The sequence below is a fragment of the Rhipicephalus microplus genome, chromosome 10 (assembly GCF_043290135.1).
Source record: "Rhipicephalus microplus isolate Deutch F79 chromosome 10, USDA_Rmic, whole genome shotgun sequence".
Taxonomy (NCBI): domain Eukaryota; kingdom Metazoa; phylum Arthropoda; class Arachnida; order Ixodida; family Ixodidae; genus Rhipicephalus; species Rhipicephalus microplus.
Window position 1 is genome coordinate 94,608,146 of NC_134709.1, and position 26,332 is coordinate 94,634,477.

The following is a 26,332-nucleotide window of genomic DNA, read 5'->3' on the forward strand; positions in this document are numbered from 1 at the left end:
GTCCATTTAATTGCAAAGAATTTGTGAATGACTTTTGAAATATTTGTTTCAAAATTATTTTTCATTAGTGCATAATAATTACGCAATATGAGTGCTCTGTTGGCCGAAATATGACCACGAACACTGAAGCTGACGTCAGCGAACAGGTGCTGACTAGCGCCACAGTGCTCGTAGGTGACGGCCCTAGCGGCAGAAGGTATGAACTAGAACGTGGGCGCTGGAAGAGGTGCTCTCTGGGCAGGTCAGGAGTGTAGTAGGTCATGCACAGCGACTTAGAAATGCGGGCCAACGCGTGCCAACGCCAACCTTCCTTGAGTGTCGCCGCCTCGGCAGGCTCGGGTCGGGGACTTCCGAATTTCTTGCTCTTTTTGACAAGCTCGTAGTCGCGCTGGGCAGAGTTTTCGCAGTTTCGTTATTTCAACTGCGGTACTGCTTTGCGTTGTACGTTCAACGCGACTGGTCGCGCATCGCTGAGCGACGCGACGGCGTGCACCTGACCGGTGAACTCGCCCCCTGAAGCCGCGGTCGCAGCCACTTGACCGGACATGTCGTCGTCCCCACGCGTCCAAGCGTCACCGTGCGTAGTCGACTCCTTTTAGAGGCGTGCGTCTCGTTTTCGGTAAAGCATTTTACGGGAGCGCGGCGCCGTCTTACGATTCGCACGTGGTAGTGGCGATAATCTTCCGCAATCATGTCGACGAGACGCTCCCGGATCCAGATCAAACCAAACTTGGGACGCAAGAGCGACGGCCCCGCGGGGTCGGGACAGCGGAAGCCGACACCGGCTGCCCCAGCGGCGGCGACCTCGGGTGCCGGTGACAGTGCCGCCGTCGGCACAACGACGATCGCTGCTGCGGCAGCGCCTCACGAACCCAGCGCGGCGGACCAACCAGACGTCGCGAGTGTTCCGGAGCAGCCGGCAACGGTGCCGGTGGTTGAGGAGCCCGCTCCCACCGCGGCGGCCCCACCAGAAGAGACACCTTGCGCCTCGGATGCCGTCGCGGAGACGCCAGCTGAAACTCCTCACGTTGCGGAACCAGCGCGGGCCGAGCCCGCGGTCACCAAGTCGCCAATCAAGCGGCCGGCGCCCGTCATTCCCGCTTGCGCGTCTCCCGAAAAGTAAGTGCTCTCGTGGTCCTTCAACACCAGTACTTTACTGGACGGAAAGCCGCTCTGCCCCGAAGCGATTCGTTGCGCTATTCGATGAATCGCGGAAGTGCTCGAGGTGATGCAATATTACGTGACTCGGGCCATCGACATTTGGCCATCTACTCTTTCGGAAATGTTTCTAATCGTGTGTGAACAGTCCGCACGACTAGTGCACGAAGGCTCGCCTGTTCGCTTTACAGCGACTTTGAAGTGCTGGCCTCGAACTGGGTAGATTAATGTTAAAAAAAAAAATAAACGTAGGAGAAGCAAACTATAATCTCACTGCGAATGTTTGTAAGGAATATGAATAGTAATAACAACACAATGGTTTTTATCATAACATAAAATCAAATTTTATCATCACACTTCATTATAAAGTAAATTGTGTAAAACATGATATACAATCTTCAATTGAGAATTGCAATATCAGCCAATGTTTTAATGAAAGAATGTGAAGGAAAGAAGTGGAAATTGAAGTGCTCATTCTTGTTTAATAGACGAAATTACTTATAATTGCTAAGGAGGTGAGTTAGTCAACTAACTTTATGAAAACAAATAAATTGATGCAGAGATACAACACACCAGCAAAAAGAGGTGCCTTAAACTGATTTTATAATCCAGGTTTGTTTGATCCTGCAGTGGTTTAATTAGATGCAATCCTTGTGTGTCTTCTTTCATGGCCTTATGTATATTACATATCATGCTGATTGGTCACAAACATGTTTAGCTCACCAAGTTTGTTCTGCTTGTGCACGTCTCTACCATTGTTGAATGCGCTGCTCTGTTCAGAGGTGGTTGTCACAAATCAAAGGTTTTGGGATGCAGTGTGAAGGAAACCACTAGAAGTTTCAGGTTACATGTTCGAAATGGAAACATCTTCACGTGGAGTGTCTCAAAGTGTACAGGGATTTGTGTTGGGTGTGGCGTTGTGTCGGACGGAAATGGTGCAGTTCATTAGTCCGAATTGCATTGAAACGTACGCTTGCAGGGTGGCCAGGCCATCTGAAACATCGGAGCGACTAACCCCCCAGGAGCCGGCAGCTACACCAAGTACACCGTCGGAGCCGCAGACTCGCAAAGGGGAAAAGCAGGTGAGATGATGTTTGTCAGGTTTGTTCGTGCGAGCAGTTTAAGCGGTGATGCAAGGCGACTTCGTTACTGTTTAGCTTGTACATTTCTCTGACATATAGAGTGCACATGCATGCTTTCAGAAAAGGTGTTGTGTAGATGTTAATGGGTGGTGGACACAGCAGATGCATGCTTGAGCCGATTTAGTCCAAGAACCACCTTTTAGCAGGCAGGCGATAAACTCGTAGTCACCATTAAAACCTCCTTCCACCAGTGGTATTACCTTACGGGGTGCTTTTGTGCAAGCATAGACTTGCATTCAATTCTAAATATTTGGGGCATGTTCAGTACAGTAACACACTAGTTTGACATTGTGCAATGATGAGTGAGTGACATGCTGTGGCTTCTTTTTTTGGCTATGTGTGTAGGGCCAAGTAAAATTTTGCTTGCTTAAGTCTACTACACGCTTAAAAATGCCTTAGCAACACTTGTGCAGCTTGCCATTGACCTCTGCAGGCGAGGTCAGGGTAAGGTCAAAGCAAAGTCACATTTCTCTTGGTGCATGTCTGCACTACTGACGGGGATTTTTTTAGAGGGATCAAAGACAATGGCACATCCAGTCAGTGGATTATCAGATTATGATTGTCTCCATTAGATTCGTAAATGTGCTGTTCTACAGGCTTGATCAACCTTGTAGTAGTGATTATATAAAAAAACTTCTTTTGGAACGCAATCCTGAAGATCGGGGTCTCATTGTTTAGATTGCACGGTGAAAGTTGAAAGCCAATGCAGCTGCGCACTGTCGCAGATTGACGCTTTATTACCCCTTCAGTGGTGATGTGTACAGTTGTACTCAACTTTGCGGGCTAGTCACACACTGCATGCTTTTCAAATCTCTTCAAACACAGTGTGCATATTTGTAAAGCGTTCTTGAGTGGACAACCAGCGCTAATTTAACTTGACTGAGCTGTGTATTACTGCAGTATATCACTTTGCTGGTAACACCACCATGTTCGACGATCATTTGACGTATTGCACTCCAGGGCCACCGTCAAGAGTATTATTTTTCTTCACCCAGAACAAATACAGCCAAAAAACAAAATGGACATGCATTTAGGGGCAAATGTTGAATTCTTTTTGTGCTCGAATTGAAGCTGATTTACTCTAGTATAAGATATTTCATTGCATGCTAATTAACATTATTTACAAAAACGAATAAAAACAACACATTTCTCCTTTTTTGGGGGGGACCTAATATTGAGTGCCTTGAAATCACCCTCTGCGAACGTGGCGTGTTTGTAGATAGTACATCATAACTGGCTTCCGAAAGGGATAAGCTCCACCCGCGGAAATTCGATGCAACTTTCAAACTCTGTGAGAGATTCATTCCATCTGGCTCTCAAAGGGCAAAGTGCTTCTCTTCTGCTAACGTACGCACTAGAGCCTGTTGGAAAACATATAGCTTTGTTGTCCTTGTTTGAAATGTCACGTTTGGCTGCTTGTTGATGCCAGAATCTAATAAAAATATGGCTGGGACATTTAAGTTTTCAAGCGAAAGCGGCAGCGCAAATGTATATTCGTATGGCAAAATCTTAAATACACGGAAATGCATTGACGTCATGGAAATTAGTGAACATGACTGGATGGGTTGCATGTGTAAATCCTCTTTGTAAGGGACACCGCCGTTTGTTGGGCAAGGCTTGTATTTTTTTGTTAGGTTATCAACGGTAGCTCTTCGCAAGCAGTGTTGGAATCTCTTACATCACAGGCCTACACAGGAATTTATAGGCAGCAATGCCACCTGTGTTTCGTTTATATGTCTTTTAGCCTTTGCCATTTGTTTTAGAACAGCAGTGTAATTGTTGCCATTTTGGAAAAAACAATTGACTAATATGCCTAAAAGAATTATTAAAAAAATAATTCCTTGCAATATTAGTGTCTTTGGGATTACTAATTGGAAAAAGACTCTTCACAAGAGTTGGTTTTTCGTTTTTATTTGGTAAGTGCACTTTCTCATCTGTAGCTGTGCTTGATGTCACGTTATTTTCATTTATTTTCCCATTGTTCTCTCTTCTGGCCTGACTTCCTTTCAAAAATTGTTATGGCCGTGTGCCACCAGATGTTTCGAAGCACCAACTCAGTGCTCCTTGGCATTCTGCTCTGTGCAGGTGCGGCGTCGCAGCAGGCGCCCCCCTCCCCGGAAGCCGCCCACAGACCGCAGCGCCATGACCATGCAGGACCTGATCTACTACAACCCGCCCGGGAAACCCATGCCGTACGTTCCTCTGTGAATCTCTCTATTCGCCACTGTCGTTGACCCAAGCACTTCTAACTTCTGAACGATGAAGTCCTTTCTAGCAGCATTCGTTAAACCATGCACTGCATGAACACCACTGATGGGACACGTACGTGTTGCCTACAAAATTCCAAAGCATAAAAAATTTCGGAGGTGTTACTCTGTCAGAAAAATTTGACTTGTGCATGCGTGAAATACTAGTGTTTTTTTTTTTTAAAGTTTTTATCGCATTGCACAATGCTCCCTCCCGACCTTTTCCTTTCTCCATGGCAGGAATTGGACCTTCATTCACGTGCTTAGCAGCACAACATATGCGTTGTTACGACGATGGTCACGCATTCATATCCCGATAACAATGAAAAGTAGCAATGTAAAATTATAAGTGAACTCGATAGAGGATCAGATTTTCATATCGGAAACTGCTCATCGCCGAGAAGCTTGCGACACAGAAAGCATCGATTATTAAAAAAAAACACATACAAATCCACATTTTTTTGTACCTCGCGCATTTTTTAATTTTCTGTACCGCACAATGTGGCTTTGATATTGCCACCATTGATAAACGAGCCACGGTGGCTCATACGCGTTTTTGGGCGCGAAGAAGAAGAGAACATCTTCGTTGCTCTGGTTCAAGTGAACTCCTGGCTGCGGGTCTTGTTTTGTTCGTGACATTACTGGTGGAGACGCTGGGTACGTGTACTTCGGCTGTGTCGGCCATCGTGGAGACAGCTACATCTCCCAGAGCAAGAATCAGCCGCCGCCTGCGTGGGTTACTCCCTGAATTTGGTCCCTTGGCATCGACACCCAGAAAGATGGCAACTGCGATGACAAGCCAGGCGGTCCAAACCAGCGATGGCCATGATTCGCTTCTCGCCCATGTTCTCCACGTGCCACAGACACCAAAGCCGTTCCATAGAGACATCTTCGAGGATGTTGATGACTGGCTAGACCACTTTGAACGGGTTGCCAATATCAACGAATGGGACGATGTTCGCAAGCTGCGCCGAGTTTATTTCTACTTGGAGGATTCTGCGAAGACGTGGTACGAGAACCACGAGGGCTCCTTTGCAACATGGCAAGAGTTCAGCCGACAGCTTCGTGACGCCTATCGCAACACCGAAAGGAAGGAGAGGGCCGAACAAGCCATATCCAGCAGAAACCAACGGCCGAACGAACGTGTATCCATGTTTGTCGAGGACATGCTTCGACTCTTCAAGCGCGCGGACCCTGCCATGCCTGAGGAAAAGAAGGTGCGCCATTTAATGCGCGGAGTAAAAGAACAGCTTTTCGCTGGGCTCGTGCGCAATCCACCGACGACAGTCGCCCAGTTCATCAGTGAGGCGGCTACGATGGAACGTACGCTGCAGCAGCGGTCGTCACAATACGAACGCCATATCCCGGCCACCACATGCTCTATCGGCTCTGACAGCGAGAGACAGACCCTCGCAGACTTCATTCGAAGTATCGTTCGGGACGAATTGCGACAGCTGCAGGCAGTGGGATCCCATCCACCCGTGTCAGCCCTCGCGGATGTAATCCGACAAGAAGTCCGACAGGCCGTCACACCCCTAGCCCCAATCGCACCGCCGATTCCCGAGGCCCCAGTCCTGACATACGCAGCGGCATTGCGATCCCCTGCGCCACCGGCTACAGATACTGCTATGCGGCCAAGGTACCAGGCTATGCAGCCATTTCACGACACTGCTTCAAGCCCACCTCTCGGCTCAAGGTTTTCGAGCCCACCCACCTATCCGCCGTCCATCTCAAGACAAAGTGGTAGCAAGGCAAGCACGTGGCGCACCTCGGATAACCGTCCGCTCTGCTATCACTGTGGCGAAGCGGGTCACGTATACCGGAACTGTCAATACCGGCAACTAGGTCTCCGCGGCTTCCACCCTGATGCTCGATGCCCGCGCTACGGTGAGCGTCCCCGCGAAATTGAAGCGTATCTCACGGGCCAACGTACTCCTTCGACTATTCGGCACCACCAATCCAGATCACCATCGCCTCGCCGGTCTACGTCACCCAGTTTGCCCTCATCGTCTTCCGCTCCTTTCAGGAGCCGGTCACCAAGTCCCCGCAGGGGAAACTAGGAACGGCGACTTCTGGGGGTGAAGTCGCGGCCCGGCGAACTGTAAAAGACCCTCCTTCGACGCAACGACCAGACGAGGGCGATTCCGGTTTTGCAGTGTTCTCCGACAGCAGAAAGATTGTTTCTGCCGAAATTGCCGTCTTCGTCGACAATCATGCTGTTAACGCCCTCGTCGATACCGGTGCCGACTATTCCGTAATGAGCGCAACACTGGCATCTGAACTGAGGAAGGTTATGACGCCTTGGCAAGGACCTCAGTTGCGCACGGCAGGTGGCCATCTGGTGACGCCTACTGGTATGTGCACGGCACGCATTCGAATACGTACGTCAACATTTGCGGGCTCTTTCCTCGTATTGCGCGTGTGCTCTCGGCCAGTCATTCTAGGAATGGACTTCCTTCGTGAATACGGCGCCGTCATCGACCTCCGTGAATTACTTGTGTCGTTCGAGGATCCTTTTTGCGCTGCAACTGACAGTACGCAATTCCGGAAAAGAGCGCTCCGTGTTACCGACGATTCTCTGACTCTCCCACCTCGAAGCAGCCTCTTTGTCAAAGTAGAATTGGGACAGGACTTGTCTGACACGGTAATTGCAGAGGCCAATTTGTCTCTCCTTATTTCACAACAAATCTGTGTTGCCCGAGGAATCATTCAGCCTTGCAATAGGCATGCTCACCTGCTGGTCACGAACTTCAGCGACGAATATTGCCACCTAACGAGGCACGCTGCCATTGCATATTGTGAAGAACTTGCCGATGCCGATGGTCCATCTACGTTAGCTTCATTTTCATCGAATGGCCACCCTGACGAGGCCTTCGTGAGCACTCTCGACATAAACGAGAGACTACCTTCGGCTCAACGAGAAAGCCTTTTGCGTATACTCGGCTCATTTCAAGACTGCTTTGCCACTACGTCAAGGGTTAAACAGACACCACTTGCTCAACACCGTATCATCACGGAACCTACTGAGAGACCCATCCGACAACATGCCTATAGGGTGTCGCAAAAAGAGCAAGATGCTATACGTGACCAAGTCCAGCAGATGCTTCAGGACGACGTCATTCAGCCATCGACCAGTCCCTGGGCTTCGCCAGTTGTGCTAGTAAAGAAGAAGGATGGTACGTTGCGTTTTTGCGTTGATTACCGTAAACTGAACAAGGTCACCAAAAAGGACGTTTATCCTCTACCCCGGATAGATGACTCGTTGGACCGTATACGCAACGCTAAATATTTTTCCTCCATGGATTTGCGTAGCGGCTAGTGGCAAATCGCAGTGGACGAGCGCGACCGCGAAAAGACGGCGTTTATTACTCCCGACGGTCTGTACGAGTTTAAAGTGTTGCCTTTCGGTCTATGCTCAGCGCCAGCTACTTTTCAAAGAATGATGGATACGGTTCTCACGGGGCTCAAATGGCAATCATGCCTTGTTTACCTTGATGACGTCGTGGTCTTTGCAGACACGTTTGAACAACACGTCCAACGCCTTTATGCAGTTCTTCAGGCAATTAGAACAGCGGGGTTGTCTCTCAAACCCGACAAATGTCATTTTGGATATGAAGAACTGAAGTTCCTTGGTCACGTTGTGAGCCATGCTGGCATCCGCCCAGATCCCGAGAAAACCCGCGCCGTTGCCACCTTTCCCGTGCCCACAAATAAGCGCGACCTACGCCGATTTTTGGGGCTCTGTGCGTATTACAGGCGCTTTGTCAAAAACTTCTCGAAGATTGCTGAACCCCTCAACAAGCTTACAAAAGACGGTGTCTCGTTTGTTTGGGGTCCCGATCAGTGCCATGCGTTCGACACCCTCCGAAACCTCCTCCAGGCTCCGCCTGTACTAGGTCATTTTGACGAAAGCGCTGACACGGAATTACACACTGACGCCAGCAACGTTGGACTAGGAGCGGTATTAGTTCAGTGGCAAAATGGCATAGAGCGCGTGATCGCTTATGCGAGCAGAACGTTATCCCCAGCGGAGACAAACTATTCTGCAACCGAACAGGAATGCCTCGCTGTTGTCTGGGCCATAACAAAGTTCCGCCCATACTTGTATGGCCGCCCATTCAGGGTAGTTAGCGACCACCATTCCCTTTGTTGGCTCGCGAATCTCAAAGATCCCTCAGGTCGTCTAGCACGATGGAGCCTTCGGCTACAAGATTTCGATGTCACCATCGTCCACAAATCTGGGCGGAAACACACCGACGCCGACTGTCTCTCACACGCACCGGTCGAAAATGCCAACACTGACCTTGAAGACGACGACACTTTTCTTTCTGCCGTATCAGCGACCAGCTTAGCGGAGCAACAGCGTCATGACTCAGAGCTCATCCCGCTCATTGACTACCTGGAAGGACGCAATTCCCACCTTCCCCGAAGCTTTGCGCGCTCACTATCTTCCTTTTGTTTCCGTGATAGAGTGCTTTATAAAAAGAACTTTCATCCTACACAAGCTATGTATCTGCTTGTTGTGCCAACTACGCTTCGTGGTGACATTTTACGTGCGTGTCACGATGAGCCATCATCCGGACACCTCGGCTATACGCGCACGCTGCAACGGATTCAACGCTCCTACTACTGGCCACGTCTCGCGAAGACTGTGAAGACCTACGTTCGCACATGTCGCGACTGTCAGCGACGTAAGATTCCACCTTTACGACCAGCGGGACTACTGCACCCAATTGGCCCACCAAAGGCGCCCTTTCATCAGATTGGCATGGACTTGCTGGGGTCATTCCCCACGTCTTCGTCTGGAAACCGGTGGATTGTTGTCGCTACAGACTACTTAACACGCTACTGTGAAACCAAGGCACTTCCAAAAGCCACCGCAGCAGATGTCGCCCAATTTTTTGTTAACAGCATCGTCTTACGTCACGGTGCTCCAGCTGTCGTCATAACTGATCGTGGGACAGCTTTCACCGCAGAGATGCTGCAGGAAGTCTTGCGATTAAGTGGCACGGAACATCGTAAAACAACGGCTTACCACCCGCAAACAAATGGGCTGACTGAACGACTCAATAAGACAATTGCAGACATGCTGTCAATGTATGTGGACATCGATCACAAGAACTGGGACACCATACTTCCCTACGTAACTTTTGCGTATAACACTGCTGTTCAAGAAAGTACCGGTTTCACGCCTTTTCGCTTAGTCCACGGTCGTGACGTCACGACGATGCTCGACGCCATGCTCCTGTCCGACAACTTAGGAATATACCACACGGATGCCGCCAAATTCGCGCAGTGCGCAGAAGAGGCCCGTCAACTTGCTCGTCACCGCATTCAACGTCACCAAACCGCAGACGCGCGCCGCTACAATCTTCGCCACCGTGAAGTTATTTTTAAGCCAGGTGATGAAGTCTGGGTGTGGACCCCTATCCAACAGCGTGGACGTTCCGAAAAGCTTCTGCGCCGCTACTTCGGCCCTTACAAGGTTGTGCGACGTCTCAGTGACGTCACTTACGAGGTTCTTCCACAAGGCAATTTGAGACGTTCCCGTTTCACCCCGCAAACTGAAGTCATTCACGTTTCACGTCTCAAACCATACTTTTCGCGCTGTAAATCGCCAGAGAGTGACTGACTTTATTAGTAACTTCGCGTCTTTTTGTTTCGTCCTTTCCTTACATTTTTCCTATTTTTCTTATTTCTCTAACTTTTGTCCCCACAACCAACTACGTTATTCCGCCTTACGCCATTCATTTTGCTCGCATGCTAATTTTCACTTAATTTTCTTTTCTTTTTTTTTTTTTTGCCTTCATGTACAGCATCGAGACGATGCTTCTTGGGAGAGGGGGTAATGCCACCATTGATAAACGAGCCACGGTGGCTCATACGCGTTTTTGGGCGCGAAGAAGAAGAGAACATCTTCGTTGCTCTAGTTCAAGTGAACTCCTGGCTGCGGGTCTTGTTTTGTTCGTGACAATATGTAGAGACCCGAGGCTTAAAATGGAGGCTAAGTGTGTCACTCAGGCGGAGTAGGAAAGCTGCGTGTGAACATTAAATATCATTAGAACAAAAAAGATAAAAAGCATAAAGATGAAGTGCTACCTCTGTTGCCAGTTGCTTTCACATCCTTGTAGCGTTTCTTTTTCCTCCTCCATCTTCTCCTAACGACATGACTTGAAAATTTATTTTAAATGCTTCCTGGACGGCAGTTTCCAACTTGCATCGTCTTCAGTTGGGCTCGCTGTTCTTCAACCCACTTCCCTTTGCTACTGTTTCGCAGGGACTGACAGGGAAGTGCATGATAGTGGTGGCCAAGCAAATAGAGTATCTGCTTTCAATGCGGGAGGTAGTGGGTTTCATTCTCAGTGCCACTGGTGTCCGCTCGTTTTTCTCGTGGAAAAAGGGGCAAGCGGGCCTTGTGCTCGATGTTTTGGGTATTCATTTCTCAAGGAGGTGGCCTCACATTTTTCATATCTCCTTCCCCCAAAGCCGCAGAGCTGTGCTTGCTTATTCACAGAAATAAGCGTCTTTTGTAACCTCAAAGCGCGACTTGTGCACAGTCGAACAGGAGTCGCCACGACAACTCTGACCATATTGTTCATGAGGGCAAAGCATTTTGACTGCACCAGCTCTGCTGGATGTTAGGAATACTTTTGTTGGGCTTCTTGACTTGCATGTTTAAATATTGCTTGAAAACGTTTACAAATCTGACACCGAAGGTGCTAGTAAGCGAGAGTGTATGCTTGTGGCAGTTGCGTATACACTCAAACATCGATATAATGAACCCGGATACAACAAAATATCACTTATAACGAAGCAAATGAAGAGTACTCTTGCAATCAACCTATTGCTAGGAATATATCTTCAGCGAATTTTTGCATATAACAAACTTATGCAGCTTAGTATAATGAGATTTGGGTGTATATCTGTATCTATTTCGTGTCGTTCAATCATTTGTGAAAGGTGCATGTTACTTCTTGCAGGGAGAAGCCATCTAAGACGAGCAAGGATAAGGCACCTGTGGAGACCGAGTCAGTTGCCGAGGCGGAGGAACAGCGGGTCGACGACGTGGTTGAACAGGAGGAGGATTCCGCAGACGTGGGTCCACGAGTTCGACTCGGTCCCAACGGCGAGATCACCCTGGACGAGGAAAGCTTGGTAATACGTCGGCCCGCTGTGCAGCCCTCTATGCGCGCCATCGTCTACGAGACCGGCGGCGAGACCAACTACGCTTCCTTCCGCAAGAACCCCAAGGGACGGAGCACGTGGACGGCGAAGCAGACTGCACAATTCTACAAGGCGCTGAGTGCCTGCGGGACCGACTTCACGCTCATGGCCAACTTCTTCCCGAAGCGCACGCGCCAGGAGCTCAAGGTGAGGAGACTGTGCTTTGGCATGGCCAACCACGAAACCTTAGACATGTCGCAGCGGAAGACCTCGTTGCCACGTTTATCCACCGACAGTGTCTTCGTGCTGTTATGCTGCACCAAAAATGTTTTTTTTTTTACTTTTACATGCAGTTTCGCAGCTGCGCACTACAGGAAAACTGCTTTTAGGGTAACGCTGTTGAACATATTGATAACAGTATTCAAATTTCATAGACTGAAATGGTGAACGCAAGTCCACTTGTCGAAAAAGTCAGTTTTGCTGCTGAGTTGAGACCATGAATGCTGTAGCGACAAAGTGGAACTTCATACAAAGTATTATTGATGTTTTGGGTTTGATATCCCACTATGGGGGACACCATAGTGTAGTGATTTGGGAAATTGTACCATCTGGTGTTCTTTGTGTGCACTGATATCACGCGGAGCTCCACTATTTTGCCTACACCGAGATGCGACTGTGGTGGCCGGGGGTTGAACCCGCCATCTTCAGGTCAGCAGCCAAGCTCCTTAACCACTGATCCACCATTGTAGACTTATTGAAAGTAAAGGTGGCCACTCGCTCCGTTACGAAAGTGAGTCAAGTGACTTTCGTGCTGTCTGTGGCTTTAACGCACACTTTTGCAACGAGAGCACGGTCCTTACAAAAAGATGAGTGTCGTGCTAATCCCCCCTGAAACAGGCTGCGAACAAGACCACGGGTGACAATGCCTGTTTGGTCAAAGCACGCGCTTCCTGCCTGAGGTATGCAGCCTGTCCTCCTGTTCCTATTTTTTTATATATATTGTCTATACAGTACTGCTAGCCTCTAGATGAGGTTCCAAGCAGGAGTGGAAGTAACAAGTACAAAACTAAGTGAACAAGATGCAACCATCCTGTCGCACAAATCTGCAAGAACGAGAAAAAAGAATGTTCCTGAAGACTAGAGACGAAGCACATACACAATGTTTCACGCTGTGGTATGCTCAAAGTGAGTGCAGAAACAAGTGACAACTTTTCATGTACGAGAAACACGAAAACAAAAAGTAAGGGCACTACAGACACTTCACATCAACTGAAACTAGTTTAACAAATGGGTTGTAGTGGGCTATAAAAAAAGCAAGAACGCCCCGCTGCAGTGGTCTAGTGGCTGAGGTACTCGGCTGCTGACCCGCAGGTTGCGGGATCGAATCCCGGCTCTGGCGGCTGCATTTCCGATGGAGGCGGAAATGTTGTAGGCCAGTGTGCTCAGATTTGGGTGCACGTTAAAGAATCCCAGGTGGTCGAAATTTCCGGAGCCCTCCACTACGGCGTCTCTCATAATCATATGGTGGTTTTGGGACGTTAAACCCCACAAATCAAAAAGCAAAATCAGTGTAAGGCAGCATATAGGCAACGTTTGAAACTAACTAGTTTTAGAAAACTGCATGGTTGAAATTTTCGTAGCCCTTCATACGACATCCATCTTAATCATACTGTAGTTTTGGGACATAAAACTTCAGATATTATTAGTAATCTTTCTGATTTACCAACGTTTTCCTGAAGAGTTTGATTTATGCCCACCATATGGAACTGCTTTAATTTGACTTTCACAAGTGGCCGAAATTTCCGGAGCTCTCCACTACGGCGTCCCTCATAATCATATGGTGGTTTTGGGACGTTAAACCCCACAACTCAATCAATCAATAATTTGACTTTCAGGAAATTATACGGTTATACTTATTTTCTGGGAGTTCGAATATTCGCACACCCCTAGTGACGATTCCCCCTCACTTTTTGAGCCACTGGCTCTAGTGGTCCTGCATGGCAAGGCGGTAGTAGTCCGAGGCGTGGTGCTGGTTGGGAAAGTTGTTTGCATGCATGTGTGTGTTGTGTTCATCCGACGTATTGTCTACAAAGTGCTCACTTCTCTGTGTGTTCCTGAGTGCTCTGTGTGTTCTCTGAGTGCTCACTTCTCTGTGTGTTCCTTGCAGAACAAGTTCAAGCGAGAGGAACGCCGCAACCGAGAGCTTATTGACCGCACCATCAGTAAGTGGAGCTTCGATCGTGTCTGTCCGTGTTACCCAAATATCATGGCATTGTCTACTGACTGTCTAGCTGAAACAGCAGTTTGGATATGGCAAACAAGCAAGTGAGGGGTGTAGATCATTCGATCTTGATCACGTCCATAAACCGTGAAATACCAGAACAAAGTGCCAGCTAATAAGGCAGTAATGGTGGCTAGTTGGTACGTCTTCGTGCTTGCGATGCACTGCAGGCTACGGAAAAAAAAAAAAGAGGTGAGAGTTCCTCTCCCCTGTAATGGGAAGCGTATAGACCAGACCGGGAGGTGCAATAATGAGACTAATTAATAAGAGCATAAATACAGTCAAATCCCATGAATTCAAACTTCCGGTTAATTTGAACTCACAATGAGGTCCTGTCAAAGCTATGTGTATTCCAATGGGCGAAATCGCCCGGTAATTCGAATGCCTAAACACTTCTGGCGATTAATTCGAACATACCGCGCTCCGAAAATGCTCTCAACACCCTGTTCAATCCCACGGCGGCACCTGCGACACCTCAACGCTGCGCGTGAAGGAAAAGAAAAGGCTGTGGTGAAATGTTTGCTCTCTCTCAAATGCCGATCTGCGACGCGCCCGTGTCCCACTTTTCCCTTTTCCGTTCCTGCCACATAAAGACCCTTCTTCTTTGAACTCCGGGCATGAAGATAGAGAGGAAATAAAATAGAAAGCTGTCACTGGGTTGAATGAATGTGTTGTGGCAGGAAAGCAAAAAGGCACTACTTTCTGCAGCCCTTGCCCCTTGCGGGAGCACGGCTCTGCGCCTTGAGGGAGAGGGGGTTCTCAAACGCACCGATGCCATGGTTCCCCTTTCCCGTTCCTGCCACATAACCCTTCTCTCAACGACGCGCACGAAGAGAGCAAAAAAAAAAAAAAAAGAAAGCTGTCAAGGAGTGTTGGTTTTCTCTCAAGTGCAAATCTGCTTCTCTCCGCGTGGAGACGCTCCTCCTTTCTCGTCACGTGCTGGCCATGCTGCGTAGTGGAGAGCGGGACGCTCCGTTACGCAGTCGTTGTCATCTTTAGAAGTGTCAGCACTGGATATTTCCGCACGCAACTTCTCTTGCTAGGAGGATGCTGAAGCCGAAGTAGAAATGCTTTGCAAGCTGCGTGCGAAATCGATTGACTCTCTGCAAGGCAAACGTGTGTAGATGCGCATCACCAATTAATTCAATTACTAACGGATGTCCTGTGATTTGTGAATAAATGTAGGTCTTCTGACATTTCCCCCTCGTGTGTTGTTAGCTCAAATGCACATGCGCCACTGCATGGAGAGCCCTCCGTTTATTTAGCTTTCATTAATTCGAACTTCTTTTATTCGAACAAATTTTCGGGCCCCTTCTTGTTCGAATTATTGAGATTCAACTGTAATTGATTTGATTGATATGTGAAGCTTCACTTCCCCAAACCACCGTTTCGTTATAAGCGACGTCGTGGTGGAGGGTTCCAGAAATTTCGACCACCTGGATCTTTAACGTGCACCCAAATCTGAGCACATGGGCCTACAGCACTTTCGCCTCCATCGAAAATGCAGGGGCCGCAGCCGGGACGTTATCCCGCAACCTGCGGGTCAGCAGCCGAGTACCTTAGCCACCGCGGCGCAGCAATTATGCTGTGTCACTTCTGATCCATACTGGTCATTTGGCTTTTCACTACGGAGAATGCAAGTGCACAGCAACGTTACCCGACAATAAAGTTTTGACGCGATCTTTCGATCGGACTGAGAGAAAAATTACAAAAGTTTTTTAGATGCATATCAGTAAAGGGTGTGTTAGCACTCCTTCGATTGCACCTTCTCTCACAAAGAAATTACCGTTATAAGGGGGTTTATTGAATAAAACCAACTGCTTGGTTCAAGAGGCGTCAGTCACTGTCACGAGCTCAGCTCTTCGTCGTAGTCGTCTTTCAGGTGCTCCAACTAGATACCGTCTCTCTCCCACTTCCTCACTACATTTGCCCCTGTGGTGAAGAGGAGCCATCCTGGCGACTCACGGCGAAGCAAGCACAAGGGAATCATAGTAAGGTTTTAAGCGGCTGATGTGGACTGTCTCACGACCACGGCATCGTCTGTCCTCGGCAGGTGTCACTGGTTCGACGACGTAGTTGACCGGTGACGTGCATTGAACGATGCGGTACGGACCATTGTACTTGGATGCAAACTTTCGGGAGAGGCCGGGGGACTGGAATGGAACCGAAAGCCATACAAATGAGCCTACGGGGAAGCTGTGAGCAGGCTTGTCTTGGTCGAGTCGTTCTTTTTGGAGACCTTGTGCGACGGACATAAAGGAACGCGCTAATTGGCGGCACTCTTCGGCACACTGAACAAGTTCGGAGGCTGGGCGGTATTCTGAAGCATCTGGGCGGTAAGTAAGTATCGTGTCAAGCGTAGAAGAGGGCTCACGTCCGTACAGTAGAAAAAAAGGTGAAAACCCAGTAGTTGCTTGGGTGGCCGTATTATATGCATACGTCACGAAAGGGAGCACCAAGTCCCAATTAGAATGGTCGGAGGATATGTACATAGAAAGCATATCACCGAGCGTGCAGTTAAAGCGCTCTGTCAAACTGTCTGTGGGTGATAGCTTGCAGTGGTGCGATGAATAATAATGCACTCACTGAGAAGCTCCTGGACGACTTGCGATAGAAACGCACGCCCATGGTCGCTAAGCAGCTCACGTGGCGCGCCATGGCGAAGGACAAAGTTACGCAAGATAAACAAGGCGACATCACGAGCAGCAGCGGCTGGCAAAGCGGCGGTTTCAGCGTAACGGCCACAATAATCCAGCGATTTCCCGCAGGAGTACAAGGTGGTGGGCCGTAGAGGTCGATGCGGATTCTATCAAATGGCCGAGCTGAACACGGCAATGGTTGTAATTCGCCAGAGGCATGACAAGTTTTCCGTCGCTGACACTCAGTGTAGAAGCGTATGTACTTGCGAACGTACGAGTGCATTCCACGCCAGAAAAATCGCTGACGAAGGCAATCGTATGTTTTCAAAACGCCAGCGTGCGCGTTTTGAGGGTCTGCGTGGAAGTACGCACACATGTTGGAGCGCAAATGGCGAGGTATAACAAGAAGCCATTTCCTACCATCCGGCTGATAGTTGCTACGGTACAACATGGCATCCCGTATTGCATAATGGGGAATTTGCCGACCAAGTGCACGAGGTAGGCGCTGGCGTGGTGTCACCGAAGACGAGGAGAGAACGTCGATGAGCGAGGCTATCTAAGGGTCCTTGCGTTGTTCCGAAGGCATGTCAGCGGTATCGATGCTGCCGATGGTAGCTTCGGCGAAGGAAACAGGTGCAACGGCTGATGGAAAAGGCGATCGAGAAAGAGCATCTGCGCCGGTGTGCTTGCGGCATGAGCGGTAAATGACGTGAATATCAAATTCCTGTAAACGTAGCGCCCAACATCCAAGCCGGCCCGAAGGATCCTTCAATGAAGTGAGCCAACAGAGTGAATGGTGATCTGTAACTACATCGAATGGGCGTCCATATAAGTAAGGACGAAATTTTTGTAATGCCCAAACAATGGCCAAACATTCCTTTTCGGAAACCAAGTACTTGTGCTCTGCCTTGGTTAGGGTGCGACTGGCATACGCAACTACATACTCTGAGAAGCCAGGTTTGCGTTGAGCAAGGACAGCGCTAAGTCCTATGCCACTGGCATCCGTGCGCACCTCGGTTGGAGCAGTAGGGTCGAAGGGGCGTAAAATAGGTGGTGAAGTAAGAAGATGGCGTAATGTTGCAAAAGCATCATCGCATGCTGGCGACCAATCAGAGAGGTGTCCATCGCCAGAGATCAGCTGTGTCAGTGGTGGGATTATCGAAGCAAAGTTCTTCACAGAGCGGTGAAAGTAAGAGCATAGTCCGACAAAGCTGCGAAGCGCTTACACAGTCGTAGGCTTCGGGAACTCAGCGACAGCACGAAGCTTCTCTGGGTCTGGGAGGACAACCTGTTTTGAGACGTGACCAAGTATTGTGAGCTTCCGAGCACCAAAGTGGCACTTCTTGATGTTTAGTTGAAGGCCTGCGCTCGTGAGGCAGCTCAAGACTTCGCTGAGAGGTTGGAGATGGCTGTCGAAATCAGGGGAGAAAACAACGACATCATCCAAGTAGCATAGGCATGTCTTCCATTTTAGCCCACGTAAGACGCTATCCATCATCCTTTCGAATGTGGCTGGCGCATTACAAAGGCCGAAGAGCATTGAATTAACTTCGTATAGCCCATCGGGCCTCACAAACGCAGTTTTTGAACGATCTGATGGTGCCATGAGGACTTGCCAATAACCGGACCATAGGTCTAGTGATGAGAAGAATTCAGCACCTTGCAAGCAGTCCAGGGCATCATCGATGCGCGGCAAAGGGTATACGTCTTTAATCGTGACTTTGTTTAAACGGCGGTAATCGACGCAAAAGCGAATCGAGCCGTCTTTTTTCCTCACAAGTACCACAGGTGAAGACCAGGGACTGCTGGACGGCCGAATGACGCCACGTTGAAGCATGTCGGCCACTTGCTCGGTGATTACACGACGCTCCACAGGAGATACACAGTAGGGACGCTGTCGCAGAGGCGCTTGGGAGCCGGTGTTAATCTGATGCACAACGGTGTGCGTTCGGCCTAAGGACGTCTGCTGGCAATCGAACGAGCCGCGAAACTGGTGAAGAAGTTCTAGAAGTTTTTCGCGGTGTGGTTCTTCAAGTTCGCCATCAATTGAGGGGCCAAACAAATTATTATTTTCGTGGACAATTGAATGGGCAGATGGCGTCTATGCATTAAGCTGCAAATCACTTTCACCGTCAAGGTCGAAGATGGAGGAAACGTCTAAGTCTTGGAATGTTCCAATACATTCTCCGTGACGCAAGGGATTTGTGACAAACAAATTGATAGCGCCCGCCAAAATATCTAGAACTGCAAACGGCAACGCTAGGCTCTTGCGACTTTGGAATGTTTGGGAAGGCGTAAACAACACTGCAGGCTTAGACACACCGGCACAAGATACGGGAACAAAGGATGCGCTAGTCGGTGGTATGTCGATGTCTTCCGCGACAAACAGCTTGTTCAACGGAAATTCCGGAGACGAGGCACACAACGCAGAGAAGGCCACTTCAGCACGAGCACAGTCGATAACCGCATGATTACAAGACAGAAAATCCCAGCCGAAGATCACATCATGAGAGCACGCCTGTAGCACAAGAAACTCAACGGTATACAAAACATCTTGGATGAGAACGCGGGCGGTACAGGCAGCTGATGGTCGAATATGGTGAGCACTGGCAGTACGGAGGGACAACCCCTTTGGCGTCGTGGTAACCGTCCGAAGCAGGCGGCAAAGTTTTAAATCAATTACTGAAACGGCAGCACCAGTGTCCACAAGCGCAAGTGTACGGTAACCATCCACAAAAACGTCGATGAGGTTTGTCGGAGAAATGCGAGGACTTGATTCTTTCGACGACGACGCAGTTCGTGCCTCTGGAACTGCGGCATCTAGTTTTCCGCGTCTGAAGGGCAGGGTCGACGGCGCATGGGCGACAGGGAGCGACGTCGGGGAGATGGAGATCGGTGGCTGACTGAGGGAGGGCGGTCGGGTGAAGAGGATCCTTGTTGACGTGCCGTGTTGTTAAAGGGCCGAGAGCCTTGCGACGATCTTTGCATGTTGTCGCTCTGAACGAGAGGGCGGCGGTGGCACAAGCAAGCCACATGTCCTGCGTAACCGCAAGAATAGCAAATCGAGCGGTTGTCTGCGGTGCGCCACTGATTCGGAAACGCCGCAATCAGCCGGCTGGACGGAACTGGTGATGACCGAACAGAGACCGGCGAGGTAGCATAAGTGGGCTGTCGAGGTGCTCTGGCTGCAACGACTTGCGCATACGTCAAGGGTGCGGCCTCCAGAGCTGGTAAAGGCAAAGGGTCCGCTACCTCATCTCTCATAATCATATAGTGGTTTTGGGACGTTAAACCCCACATATCAATCAAACCTCATCTTGTATGACGTGCCTTATGGCCGGGGCCAGATGATCTGGGGCCAAAGGATGCGTTTGTGCTGGCTCGGGCGTGCTCGATAAAATGGAGAGCTGCCGAGCGACCTCCTCACGCACGAACTGCTTTATGCGAGCCAACATGTCGTTCTGGTCTCTGAGAGTCAAGGCCGTGATCGAATCACGTTGTTCTAGAGAGTGCAGTGTTTGGGTGCATTGCTTTCGCAATTCGTCAAAACTCTGGCACAAGCTGACGAGTTCGGCAATGGTTTGTGGGTCCTTGGCTAACAACATTTGAAATGCGTCATCGCATATGCCCTTGAGGATTTGTTTGATTTTGTCGGCTTCGAGCATCGCTGGGTTTACCCGCTTGCACAAGTCAACAACGTCTTCAATGTAGCTGGTAAGGGTCTCTCCTGGCTGTTGAGCGCGCTCACGAAGTCGTTGTTCTGCGCGGAATTTTCGCACAGCAGGGCGGTTGAAGACTTGCGAAAAGGAGGCCTTGAATGAATCCCAGCTGGCAATGTCGGCTTCGTGATTGCGCAACCAGAGACTAGCGACGCTGGACAAGTAAAAGCTTACATAGGTCAGCTTGGCCGCATCGTCCCACTTGCTCGCTGCGCTCACCTTGTGGTAAGTAGCCAGCCACTCCTCAACGTCTTGGCCGTCAGTGCCGCTGAAGATCGGTGGCCGATGCAGTGGCCACACGCTGGGACATGTAGAGGCGGGAACTTGCGAGGTACCTTGGGTGGAGGGTTCTTCTGGCATTGCTGGCACTGCAGGTAAGGTGCGACTTCGTAGTTCCAGCTTCGAAGACTACCGAGCACTTCCACCAGATTATAAGGGGGTTTATTGAATAAAACCAACTGCCTGGTTCAAGAGGCGTCAGTCACTGTCACGAGCTCAGCTCTTCGTCGTAGTCGTCTTTCAGGTGCTCCAACTAGATACCGTCTCTCTCCCTCTTCCCCACTACATTGTATTTACTCGATTCTACCGCGCCCTCGATTGTAACACGCACTCGGCTTTCACAACGAAAAAAAAAAAGTAAGACATCGACTGCAACGTGCACCCATTTTTCTCGTTGGCCCGCACGATCACACTATTCGAGAAAACGACTCCTTTTGGGAGCGTCTTCGTTTAAATATAAGGTACGGGGGAAGCTTGTGCCTATCTGACGTGAAATGGAGCATTGCCGTCACTCTTTTTACCGTGGCCCGATGTCAGCATGCGAACTTGCTTTGCCCCCTTCTTCTCGACGGTTGTGGTGCCAGTCATGTCAAAGTAAAGAGGCGTCTGATCGGCATTCCCGATTTGCCCAAGCAGGTAGCCGTTGTTGTGCCGCAAGTTTAGGACGGACCTCTGAAAACTGTGAAGCTTTTCTTCGTACTCCTCCTGCAAGTTTTGGCGCATGCCCGTTCACTTTCGGAGGGAAAAGCCTTTCCTCTTCATAAAGTTAGTTAGCCAGCACCTGCTCACTTTGAACTGGCTCCGCGTTAGCCTTTTTTCTAGAGCTAACTGCATAGCCCGCACTTAGAACAGTTCTGTCGTCACGGGCCGCTGTGCCGCTCGCTGCTCAAGCACATACTCGGCGAGCAGCTCTTCACTTTGCGGAAACCGACACTGCTGTGGTCCACTGAAGCTTTTGAATGAATCTTTGACAATCTTCTGCTTTTGTTTCCGCCAGTCCCACACACACGTTTCGGGAACTCCGAACGACCGCGATGCGGCCCGATTTCTGTCTGTTTCGGCACATGCGATGACTTTTCTTTTAAAAGCGGCATCGTTGTACACTCGTCAAGTTTCTGGAGTCGGCCCTTCCATGCAGTCGATGCTAATGAACTACAAGATGACGAACTCCTCAGTACACGTACGAAGTGCCGCACATGGGAAACACATTGGCAGAAATGGCCGACGCGCCATGCCGAAGCACGTAGGGGGCGGCCATTTTGAAAATGCCGATGGCAATAGAATGACTGTATTCATTTTTTTTCGCACTCGGTTTTAACGCGCATGCGATTTATGAACTCGCTTAACCGGAAAAAATGTGTGCATTAGATTCAAGTAATTACGGTAGCTTTTTGAAGGAAACTGCAGTAAAATTGTTTGATCCCCAGATATCTTTCTTTTTCGTAGTCTGTTCTTTATCACTGAATTCACCTCCCATTTTATCTCGTACGTAAGACTGTTTACCATCAAAGTCAAGTATTTTTCAGTTGCGCTGCGCTTGTGTTGTCTCTTGTTGTTTTGTTTTTTTCCCCCGTACCCTGCAACGTGTCACAAGTATAAAGTGAAAGCACTATATATTTAATATGGAATGCCGGGCACCCTGTTACTGCTCATTGCATTACCATAGGTAACATAGTGGGGCATAAGGACGAAATAACAATGTGGCGTCATACAATTGCAAATTGCACAATTAGTGTGTCGCTAAGTGCTTTCAACCTGTTACGCAGGGCTCAGCCATAATTCTTTATTGTCATCAGCTACAGCAAAGGGTGCACACAATGCCTTACAGATACGTCGTGGGTACCGCGCTTGTACGCAGAATATTTGCATAACGGTTCAGTGGGTGATTCCTTTACAAAATTGATTAATGGCATAGTGGTCACCTTGCAAGTATACTATTATTAGGTGCCTCAAGAGTTCTCGAAGGCCTCTCTTCCAGCTACAGCTGGGACTGTGCATTCTGTGCAGGCCTGGGCATTTTTTTTCTTCTACAGCGGCCATGTTTTTAAAGTGAGTAAAAGAAGTTCAGTAATGCAGCTTGATGGTCGAGTTGCTTCCTTAGGTTCAAAAAAGGAAATAGTGCTTGTGAAATGCAGACAGAAATGGAAAACAACTGGACAGAGTTCTGTACTTACAACTGAATGTTTGATGTGGGCCTCCTTCGGTAAACATTTGGCTGCGAGTCTAGCACTTGTTTTGTCTGGTTGTCCTTCAACACTGTGCGTTTTCTATTATCGCTGGTAAAAAGAAGTGCTGACATGCACCTCCATAGCAAGCGTTCATCTGTTGGAGCGTCTACAGCCGAACTGTGTTGTTGTGAAAACTTTGTTTGTACCCAACTACAGCCATCTTAATGAGTCAGTTGGAAGCATTGAATATAGTCGGTAACACAGGTCGGCGAACTCGCTCACACTCAGATTCAACCTCAAGTCTGAGTGAGTCCGCCTTAGTAATATTTTGGCAAGGTCTAAGTCCGAGTGAGTGAAATTGAAAAAAATTTGCTGGAGTTTCTGAGCTAGTCTGCCTGAGAAAAACTTTTGCGAGTCCGACTGGTCCCCAAGACAAAATTATATTTTTTGAGGTAGTCTGAGTGAGCTCCACCTTTTATTCTGACCTGTGGTGGATAAGCAGTGCTGGTCGGTTTACGAAAATAGCCCATCATTTTGCAGACGACCCCACCCAGTATTACATCGATGACCTGAAGCTAGAGTCCGACGACCCTGACGAGCCCGAGAGGGCACAGCCCGCCCCCAAGCGTGGGAGGGGCCGCAAGCGCAAGGCTCCGCCCACCGAAGATGGCGGCGTTCGGGAAGAAGTGGTCGAAGAGGAGGTGGTGCACGAAGAAATCATTCTGCCGGAGGAGCCGGAAACCGAACAGACCACAGACGAGACGACAGGGCCTGCCACTGTGGGAGGGAGTTCTGCTGTGACAATGGGACCGTGCGTGTCCGGTGGTGTTGCCCCCGTGGTGGGCGGACCGACGCCTCCGCTGCGGCTGCAGGCCGGCCAGCTGGTGTTCTACGCCAGCCGGACACAGGAGCAGGTCGTGCACGTGTTTGTCGTGGCGCCACCTCAGGCGGGTGCGAGCAGCGAACTGGCCGCTCGCCTCAGCAGTCCGCCTTTACAGCGTCCTGCCGCGACGGCCTCGCCCTCCGCTGCTTCTTAGTGCTGCTCCAACGGATGTGTTCAGTGTGTATGTGCGCACTCTCGGGGATGACCTTGTGTGGTGTCGTGTCTTGGTGCACTCTGTCGGAGTGTGGCACGTGCCGCGGTGGATGTTCTGCGTCCATGCCTAGGTGTGAACCCAGACCGTTCACGGCGTGCACGTTTGGACATGTGCCGTTGCTCACGCTTGGCATAGAAGTTGGGCATCTGTGCGTGCGCATTTGGGTGTGGTGCAGTGCCCTGGATGTTAGACTCGGCCTGGTGCGGTGGTCTGTTGGAGCGGATAGTGCAGCGCAGTGAGAGGTGTGCCAGTTCTCTGGTTGTACTCCCCGCAGCATCCTACGCTCTTCCAAAGGCATGTCTCAGTGAAGGTTAAGCGATGTGCTCTTTGGCAGTGCCAGTGCAATTTTGCCACACTGTTGCCTTTCATGTGACTGAACTGACTCGGCTAGGTGTGTCTTGTCGGATTTACTAGCATTTCCAGGCTCTGTGGAAAAACAACTGCCACTCATACTTATCACCATGTGACCCGTCTCATCCCATTCGATGGAGGACAGCGAGCAAATGCACAAAGAGACTGTGTTCTTCACAGACTGCAATGAATGAGCCTCACTGCGCTTCCCAAAACAGAAGCTAATCAACCAAAGCCATTTACACTTCTTAAATAGCCGCTATCTTGCATGAAATCAGCACGGAGGTCACATGGCAATATTACTTTTATGTATATACGCGACAGTCGGGCATTGCTATTCATTGCCGATCCTGTCAGCCTAACGACGGCTACTTGCTAGACGCCCTGTCTTTTTTTGTTTTTGAGGAGTTTACACATGACGCTGCGCATCTGTTCCATGTGCTCTATGGAAACTTACAAGAGGCATTGTTTCTTTTAGAAATGCGAATGTTTTTGTGAATCGTGTTGACGTAAGCGAGGACTGATTGTGCTTGACAAAGAAGTGTCCTCGGCATCTTTTAGTATCGTTTTGTAGAAACTTTTTTTGGATGAGAGCAAGTTCCTGTAGAGATTGTATGCTGGGTGAAAGCGCTCATATACTTAGAATATTTACACGCTATTTATTCTGGAACGAAGGTTCATGTATGACAAGTGGGCATTGTGGCAAAGTGCAACTAGCCGTCCTAGATAGCTGCCTGAATTTAGCACACTGCACTTGATTGTACACTTAATGAAATAATGTTGAGGCATTTGATGTATATAACGCATGGAATGTATAGTTTCAACAAGCACTGTTTGACGATGATGGCTGGAGTTGATTTTGCATTGTAGAGATGCCAAATCGACGAGAAAGGCATCTTTTCAAAACTTAGAAATTAAGGCAGTGGGACATATGAATTCATTTTTTTCCCCTGCAGAATCAGTGAGTCATCTGAAAGAGTCGCATGTGAAGCTGTAGACTCAACTATTGAAAGCTTACTAGCCTTTTTTTTTTAGATTGAGTTGTCTTGTACTTTGGGTTCCTGTGGCAGTCGCCGCATGTTTGGCTGTCTTGCACTTTGGGAGGCTGCTAAGCTGGTGGCAAACATTAGGGGCTTTGAAATGCCAGTGGCACACTAATCTATGTAAAGTTCAAAATGTTGACTTTGGTTGCATACTGAGGTGCGTCCTTTCTTACGTTCATCTGAGTGGAACTTGCCATGTTTAACTGTGGCCACTGTTTAAGTAGCCGCCAATTACGATAGGCGTAAGAATGGCCAGTTGCAAAAATGCAGTGCGCATGGCGATTCGAGAACCGTCAACCCCTTTTAACGCTGCCAGATGAGGCGGCAAGAGGGGCTTGGCACACACAAACCGTCTTGTGTGTCCCGTGCACCCATCTTGCAAGCGTGGCTGCTAAACAAATTCATTGCAAATAATTATCAGTTTTGCTAATATCACTGAATGGGACCTAAACCAGTTACAGCAGGCTTGCTGCCAGTACTGGGCTGATTTGAGTGTCTCCAAAAGGCTTAACATAGGCAGCCTAGTCAAGCAACCACCTTGATTAACAGTCCGGCAACCTTGAACTGCTGCGACAGACTGCGTGTCCTGCTTAGCGTTCGAGGGGCGGCAGGCCTGTTGTGTGTGTCTGGCGTGTCACTGCACCTTGGCATGTATAAATATCCAAGCAAGCGAAAGAGCAATACAATCTTCTGCCTCCCTGATAAAACCTTTATGTGAAATTTTTCAACGTAATCATCGAAACCGCTGTGGCTCAGATAAGCTGGTATTGTGCACCATATGTTACCAGAACTGTTAATGTGAGCTTTAATGAAACTATGTATCACCACTGCATGTTGCTGCACTGGGTAGAAAATGGTTCCTGCACAATTCCTGCGAGACGCTCAAATAAACTCCCTTCTATCAAGTGGTCTATGAAACGTGGTGCGTTTCAAATGCTGACACTTTCTCGTAAGCTGAAAGTGTGGTCTCTGAGATTAGTTTCTGTGAAGCGGCTGCCGACATGTCCAATTTTGGCAGCACATATGAGGTGCTGCTGAGAGTCTG

The 26,332-nt window shown here is 49.1% G+C and overlaps 1 protein-coding gene across 1 annotated transcript; it reads left to right on the forward strand.

Annotated features, from left to right (window-relative positions):
* The first annotated feature begins 277 nt into the window (after positions 1 to 277).
* Positions 278 to 26,205, forward strand: LOC142774809 (uncharacterized). The gene is made up of 6 exons (XM_075875904.1): positions 278 to 1,119; positions 2,138 to 2,240; positions 4,386 to 4,492; positions 11,527 to 11,917; positions 13,878 to 13,932; positions 23,337 to 26,205. The coding sequence occupies exons 1-6, from the start codon at positions 692 to 694 to the stop codon at positions 23,831 to 23,833; spliced, it is 1,581 nt and encodes a 526-aa protein (XP_075732019.1). The 5' UTR covers positions 278 to 691; the 3' UTR covers positions 23,834 to 26,205.
* Positions 26,206 to 26,332: the final 127 nt, after the last annotated feature.

Bases quoted from the DNA above. Each gene is read 5' to 3' on its own strand.
- LOC142774809 (XM_075875904.1), top strand. From the start codon at position 692: ATGTCGACGAGACGCTCCCGGATCCAGATCAAACCAAACTTGGGACGC. The intron at 1,120-2,137 runs GTAAGTGCTCTC...GTACGCTTGCAG, and splicing joins GCTTGCGCGTCTCCCGAAAA to GGTGGCCAGGCCATCTGAAA. The intron at 4,493-11,526 runs GTACGTTCCTCT...TACTTCTTGCAG, and splicing joins CCGCCCGGGAAACCCATGCC to GGAGAAGCCATCTAAGACGA.